Genomic DNA, 7,946 nt, shown 5'->3' on the forward strand with positions numbered 1-7,946 from the left:
TGGAAGAATCGGTTTCAAAACCGGTTTAAAAGGTAGTGTGAATGGGCCCAAACTTCGTTATTTCTGCACTGTAGTTGCACCTGATGTTTATCAGAAAATTTCATATTGTTTTATTCTGTTTCTTTAGAGATTTGCCAAAATTGGAAGTATTATTTCTAAGCTTTCTGATGCTGGCACAACAGTATCTGTAAGAGGAAGTATTCAGAGTAAATCATCAGAGGTAAGGCTGTGATTAATTTTGTACTCAGTAATATTATGCTGGATTTCAAATTGCAGTCATTGCTGGTTTGTAGCAAAGAGAGACTCTTCAGTGTTGGTGAGAAACATACGATGGTAGGAAACTGGTGATGGGTAAACTACTTGCATTCCATCCATTTTCAGAGGCATTAACTGCCATTGATAGTCCCACTGAATTATATTATAATATGAATAAAATAATAGCTGCTTCAGGTCACTTTGGAGGTATGATATTTAAATGACACATGCATCTTAAGAGGCCAGAAGCTACTCCAAAGCTGCGCTCCAGTCCTTAGGACTGGAGCGTGGCATAAGCAGAATTCTGGCCTCTTAGGATGCATGCATCATTTAAACAGCATACCTCCAAAGTGACCTGAAGCAGCTTTATTTTGGCCTGTCTTTTCAGACCCTTAGTTACATTAACATGTGCTGCATTCATATGCTTTTTGTATGCTTTCACATGCCATGACAAACTTGACAAGAGGTAATCCTCCTCCTCACCTTGGAACTGAAGTGGCAAGCTAGAATTATCCTATAGCTGCTCAGTGGTTGTCATTATGTCCTGGCACAAATCTTGGGAAAAGAGTAAGGTTTGTTGACCTCTATACAGCTGAGGTTACAGGAGTGCCTTGGCTGTATTATGGCCCAATCAAGCCAAGCCCTGGCAACTAAAATTTTTGGCTTGGACAGAAAGTGTAAACCCTGGGCACACTTATTTTTTATTTCCTTTATGATCCCAGTAATCTCACTATCTGCTCTTTTTGCATATCAGAAGAAAGATAAGTCATCATTTGTCCACTGTATTGTACATTTTTATCGCAAACCCCATAGAACACAGTAATACTGATCTGACAATGTTGATGTGTGATCCTGGCACCCAGATTTCATGATGTTTGTTGCTTTACATCAACTGTGTGGCCCTAAATTCCCTTTCATGTTGTCACATGTTCCTTCAAGGGCTTTTCCTAGCTTTTAAAAAAAATATGCCTTTTTTCACACAGCTTACATGCGGACACACACACACACACACACACATTCCCTCTTCCTCTGTTTGTTTTTTCTGTTCTTCCATTTCATAGGTTTTTTTTCTAGTGTGTCTTTTAATCCATTGATGAGAGCTTCAGTTCATATATTAAAAAATGTACCAGGTATACCATTTGTACCAGTTGCAGCTAAGTTATGTAAACACATGTTTGATTTCTTCATATATATCTAGATAATGATATTCTTTGTATATTGAGTGATATTAATGTCACATCATTATACGTGTGTAATTTGTTGCCTTGAGGTCTTCTGAATATTTTTATAGTATTTTGATTGCACTAGATTTATTTCTGAGTCATGCCTTGAGCATATGGGGAGATAATCAGATTAAACCCTGAAAAAGACTGGCTTGCCTTCAGATGTAATGCCAGCTGATTGCTGTGGTCATGTTTGGCATCATTCTTTCTTTAGTGGCAGGATTTTGTAGAAAGAATAACTTAATTCTCTTTCACATTCCCATCTAACTTTAAGTGATAGTTTTCCATTAATCTTTCCAATTTGTGTAGCATTAATATAACTGATCTAGCCTGATGTAATGCCCTCACATTTCAAGTTTAAACAGATGTTATATGCTTCAGAGTCATCATATCACTCTGTTTCATTTTGTTCTCTGTCTCACTTCTAAAATTCATAACATTATCTGTTATTTTTGACCAAAACATTTTCTCCTGCACCAGTGAACTAGATGATAGCAGTTTTCTTGCACACAAGAGAACTAGAAAACTGGAGTGGACTGCCCTGTAGGATTGTCCAATTGTATTTCATTGTAACTCTTCCAAGCCAAATTATTTTTACAATGCTGCATTACTTTATAGGGTTGAAATCTTTCACAATCTTGTCAGTCACACAGCTCTGTATCCTGAAATATGGGTATAATAGTGATGCACTTTATCTATGAGTTGGGAGTTGGCAACTATTTTTAAAAGTGTTTACAATCTCAGAAGGGAAATATTTATGACAAAACGTGTGTCAGAAAGATCATGGTGTGTTGTTCTTACTGCTATCTTATTGTGTAAAATGAACTGGGAAATTCTTTCTCCAGGAAGAGTGTGTGTCAGTCATTGTGATGCCTTGATTCATTTGAAACTGCTGAAACACTATGGGAGCAGACTAGTTGCTTACAAAACAAATGGGCAGAAGACTGGCTATATGTTTTGCCTCATACCTCAACTTCTAGAAGGCCTAAATATTTAATTTTCTTTCTTTCTTTGATGAAACCAGCAGTTATGGAGGATATGGCACATTTGGGGAGAAATACAATAGCCATCTTTTGCTGCACCTTTGAACATCAATACCGTATGGACATCCATGCCCAAAGGACAAATGTCCTTTGTTTCAGATACCCTGCCTTTGGAGTGATGGGAGTGGTGTCACATCTTTTCAAGTCCCCATTTTGGGCTAGTTTTCAGCCCCAAACCAGTATTCTAGGCAAGGCATTGGAGGCTTAGGAGTGGCTAATGACACTGAACTACGAAATTTGCAGGCAGATTTCGTCATTATTATTTTTTTACCATTATCAGATGGAAAATTGCCTGGAAAATAGGCTCAGTTTAAAAAGAAAGAAAGAAAATTGGGATCTGGGAGGCTTTAGGGAATGGGTAGTAAGCTTCAGAGATCAAAAAGAGGGCTCTAACACCACATTAAGCTCATGGACCACACTTTCCTCATTTCTTATGTAATTGTAGTTTTCTACCACAGTTGCTGGACACAGCATAGCTGCACAAATTTAAATCAAGCAAATATAAACAAATAAACCAGAAGCACTGGTTTACTATATCTTTAAAGCAAGTATAGATCTTACCTTCTAGAGATAGATGGAAGGAATAAAATGCAAGTCCAATGTCTAAAATTGTCCAATTGGACCACTGTTTTAAAAGTACTGTGTGATTTTTCTGATTTTATAAATGCTGTTATAAAATCAGCCTTAAGTTTAGAAGGACTTTTTTTCTCATTGCTTTTTACAGCAGAAAGCAGAATTACAAGTTCAGTCTTCATTAGAATTGCCATTAGACAGAGACAGAAGCAAGGATTTGAAAGCCACGGAGACAGAATCCACTCTCAGTCTTGATAGAGAAGCTTTTCATCCCCTGTACAGAGGAGCAGTAAATGCTTTTTGTATTCAGCTTTTTTGTATTGATGAAAAACATGAAACAAGGTAAGTACAGTAAAGAACCTAGATGGCTGATTTTATTTCATTCTCACTGCAACAGTGAGTCTCTTTAGTATTCACTGCGTTTAGTTCATTTATTTATTAAAATGTTTACATCTTACCTCTCAAGATTATTCAATATAAAGCTGTGTAATAAATGTCAATATGAATAATAAATCCCCCCCCCCAGTCAACAATTAAGATTTACAGAAGATTTAAAAATGTTCTGATGCCTGCCAAACTAGTACTCCATTCTCTGAATGATGCTGAAGAGCAATTTGCAGTACTGGTTTATTATCCTCTGTACTGCCCTAAAACAGAAGCGGAATCACATGATCTTGTAACCTCGTCTCTCTGCCCCCCTCAACAGTTTTTCTTTTCCTTTCTGCCTTCAGTCAGAAACATATCCATATAAGGAGGTTCTCTCTTTCTCTGTTTCTGTCTGTGTTTTTGTTTGAGCTTTTAAAATGCTTGTGTTTTGTACTTCCATCATTCCTCTGCTTAAAGAAAGCCTCTGTCATGAATTTAAATCATTTGGTCATACTGTCTGTTTACCATGTAGGTTCTTTGAAAACATATTGGCCATTTTTGAACTTTCACAATAAGCGATATTTCTGAAGTGTTCTGACTTCAATTAAGTCATCTTGTTGGTGCCCACTGCTTGTTGTTGTTGTTTTTTTCCTGTGTGTATGACTTCTTTTACCAAGTGGAAGTGGCTGATCACACTGCAAGCTTTTTCTATGTGCTTTCTTTCTTGTAATGTGCTAACTAATTCCTCTGTTTGTTATGATAAATCATGGATAGTAGGTCTGTTTAATTCTTCCACTTGCATGAGGGCATAAGCAGAAATAATAGAGCAGTGTGCACCATTAAAGTTGCAAGTAAAACAACTTCAAAAGAGTGAATGATTACTCAACTGATGTGATTGAATTGAATTATTCAATTGTGTACAAATCACATAGACGTTTTATTCCAAAAATCATAATATGTATCATACATAAATACATTGCAAATGTATATGGTATTTCCACCCCACTCCAAATTTAGCAACTCAAATGTATATATACAGCTTTGGAGGAAAAAGTGCAAAATGCTAAATTTTCTGTTCACTTTACTCAGAGGAAGATGCAACAGTAGCCTTTTGTCAGAGAAGAGCCTCCTTTACAGTGTCTGCTCACATTATATCTTCCAACATATATGATGGGAATTAGCTGATTTCATTTAGCACAGCACTCATTCTCAAAATATAGTGAATACTATCAAAAAGGTTAGTTTCTCAGTAAGAATAAATTGTCTAAAACAAAAGAAATTTTACCCAAAAGACATACTGTAAGTGTGCACTGTGGACTTGAGATGAGATATAGCAGTGGTCCCCAAACTGTGCCCTTTAAGAGATTTTGGACTTCAGTTCCCAGAAGCTTCAGCCATGTTGGCCAATAGTCGGATTCTGGAAGCTGAAGTCCAAAATTTGGGGACCACTGAGATATAGCTTTGTGTGCTTCATTGTACTGCACTCAAGATCCTGTAAACTATATTTTAAGTCGCTGCAGATGATGAATGCTGAGTGTTTTGTGTTTTTGTTTTGGAGGAGCTGAAGTGGGTTAGGTTTAAAATAAAAGCTGTGCAATAAAATGCCAAGATTTTTGTAAATTCGTGTGATTTTATTTACAGATCACTGGACTTTCTCAATTTTGTTTTCAACATTTTCCCAGTAAGTAGAAACAAAGGAGTTAATGAGTAGAAAACAATTACCAGACTATGCTTTTTCATCTTCTATCATGTTTAAATTTTGGGTTTTGTTGATGGGGGGGGGGGGGCAGAATGACCAGATGATTTTAAGGGCATCTGTAAGGATTTGTGATCTTGGGGGATTCTTTGGGGGAGTTTCAGGGGGACATACAGAGAACTCATTAAGATAGATACATATACAGAGAGAGGGAGAAAGAGAGGTATATAGCTCAGTCACCCCACATTGCTACTAAACATGACAGTATAGAAAAACAGTTAAAACATGGCAATAACAGTAACAAATACATACAAAAAATCAATTAAAAACACAATTGAAAACATGGAATAAAAAGAAAACAGTCCCCAATTAGTTAAAAACCTCCTAACTTACAATGCCAAAGGTTATATCTAAATAAATACATCTTTGCTAGCCAGTGAAAGAGAATGAAGTAAAACACAATCTGGTCCCCTTACTTAGAGCAAATAGCACGAAGGTCCCCAGAAAATCTCACTAGTGATGGAATGAAGAGAAAGGGCTGCCCTAAATACCTTAGACTCCATATAGGTTAATTTGAGAGAATGCAGCTTTCCACGTACTGTAGTGCCTAGTTTATCGGATTTTATATATCATTCCCAGGACTGGGAATTTTGCCTAGAAACAGACCAAGAGAAGTGAGGCTTTGTATTAAGATAGTCACATGGTCCTTGTAACCAGTCCTGATCAATGGTCTGATCATAACACTCTCAACCACATGAAGTTTCTGAACTTTTGAAAGGCAACTCAACTTACTAAAAAAGATGCATTTAAAGTAGGCCTGCACTAAAGGAATTTGGGTGGCCCACAAGAACGCTCATCCACTGCCCAGCTTTCTCCTAGGAAAGAGTTGGGCTGCGGAGGAGGAGGATGGGCAAATAGATGCCCCCACACCTCCTCCGTAGCTAGGATTTCTCCTGGGAAAGAGCCAGGCTGCGGAGGAGGAGGAAGGGCAAATGGGTGCCCTATAAGACTCAGGAGATTCTCCTGAGAAACCACCATTTAAACAAATGGGATTTTTGCAGATGTCTCATGCATTTCAATGGAATATCGCATTCAGTGAAATTTCAATGGGAAAATTTCATGTTGGACAGAGGCCTAGAGAAGAGAATACAGTATAAGTCAAATATAAAACTATTAATGTTATCTCACAGTTATCATAATTCCACCTCCACATTCCATTTACTGTTGTTTTTTTAATCAAAAAGAGTGAATTTGTCTAACGGTTAGTAGTACCTACATTCCTTTCCTTCTGGGCACTGCAGATGTAGTGTATTCTGGTGAATCTCTCTACAGTCAGGAATTCTACTGAAGAAGAGGAGATGCAAAAACCTCCCAGTTTGATCTGATTGTACATTTTGCCTGTCACATTTTGTTTTCCTTTCTTTATTTACTTAGACAATTTATGTTTGATTTTTATCAATTAATGTTACTTCTTCTTTTCAGGACAGAGACTTTTGCCTTATTTCAGTGCCACATATGGTGCCTGAGTTTCATTTAATCCAGAACTTTGTCAGGGTCATTCCCTTTAGTAACTGCACACTGGATCATGAGCTCTATGTGTTTCACCGTTCTGGACTGCTCAAGTAAGTAACATAGCTTTAGAACCACTTACTTGAAAAACTGCAGGTCAGTGGGTTGTTTTAATTTCAAATTAATTGCTTAGGTGTCTGGGTCAGGTGTTCACAATAGCAGGGAGTGTATCAGTATCAAACTTTTCCCTGTGCTCTATCCATAGCCATTGTTGTCAATACAGTATTATTATTTCTTCTTCTTAAATTTGGACTGGATTGGCATGTTTTACCTACATCACCTGGTTTTCATGATGTAGAAGCATGAAGACTTATTGAGAAATCCAGTGTCCTAACAAAGGGACCTGTGGCCTCCATGGATGGAGACCTGTTGGATTGCAAAGGAAGTGTCTTTGTTGTGATGCAAATGGATGCTAAATTTCCTGGACTTTGAGAATCTCCCAGTTGCTACATGGCAGAAGGGGGAGGTTCCAGCCTGCAAGATATCCTCCTCCATACTATCTTAACTAAGAAGAGAAACAGCAAATGCAGGCATATGACTAACACCTTCAATTTTTTTTATCCTGTTTGGTTTGTAATACCTTGCCTGATGAAGAAGCCAGTGACGTTTTGAAAGCTTTCAACATGTATATTGTGCATTTTGGTTGGCCGATAAAGGTATCACTGTTTGGTGGATTTTGGATTGAACTTGCTAAATGGCCACCTTAGCTACCCTAGATGTTTTTTGGCAATTCTGTTGTTTTTGCATTCCTTGAAAGGGAGCAAAAATAAATCTATCAAGCCTTTGATATCTTCTTTGTGGTTTCTGTGCCAGGCACAAATGAGTTGTGCACCTGCAGAGAGCTTTACCTAGAATGTTCTAGAACTGAGTAAACTTGGTTGTATGCTCTCTGTTGTACATGTTCCATTACAGCAAAGCTACTCTTAATTCAGTTCTTCTACAGCTGCTGTGAGAGCACGATCTACTGGACAGTTGTCTTTCAGCTTTTTTCCTCAGACGTTTAGTAGCTTCCTTCCTTTCTTCTTTTAATCTCCATTTTTCTCTCAGTATTTCTCCTCTTCTTTAGTCCTCTTTAAAAAATTATTTTCTCTCCTTATAAACTTTGACGTCTTTTTCTTTTCTTCTTCTTTTTTTTTTTCAAACTTGTAAAAATGTTTTATTAAAAGTAAAACTAACCACAAGGCACATACTGTAAAAACAATACAGCAAAAAGATACCAAA

At 37.3% G+C, this 7,946-nt stretch overlaps 1 protein-coding gene across 1 annotated transcript in view; it reads left to right on the plus strand.

The window, feature by feature from the left end:
• CFAP61 (cilia and flagella associated protein 61) overlaps nt 1-7,946 on the plus strand; it is a 134,129-nt gene that overhangs the window by 27,770 nt on the left and 98,413 nt on the right. Inside the window, exons 10-13 of the mRNA XM_042464382.1 lie at nt 128-220; nt 3,246-3,436; nt 5,102-5,141; nt 6,639-6,778. Coding sequence (XP_042320316.1) covers nt 128-220; nt 3,246-3,436; nt 5,102-5,141; nt 6,639-6,778 — 464 coding nt within the window. The remainder of the gene's footprint in view (nt 1-127; nt 221-3,245; nt 3,437-5,101; nt 5,142-6,638; nt 6,779-7,946) is intronic.

The sequence above is a fragment of the Sceloporus undulatus genome, chromosome 4, assembly GCF_019175285.1.
Source record: "Sceloporus undulatus isolate JIND9_A2432 ecotype Alabama chromosome 4, SceUnd_v1.1, whole genome shotgun sequence".
In the NCBI taxonomy this organism is placed as follows: domain Eukaryota; kingdom Metazoa; phylum Chordata; class Lepidosauria; order Squamata; family Phrynosomatidae; genus Sceloporus; species Sceloporus undulatus.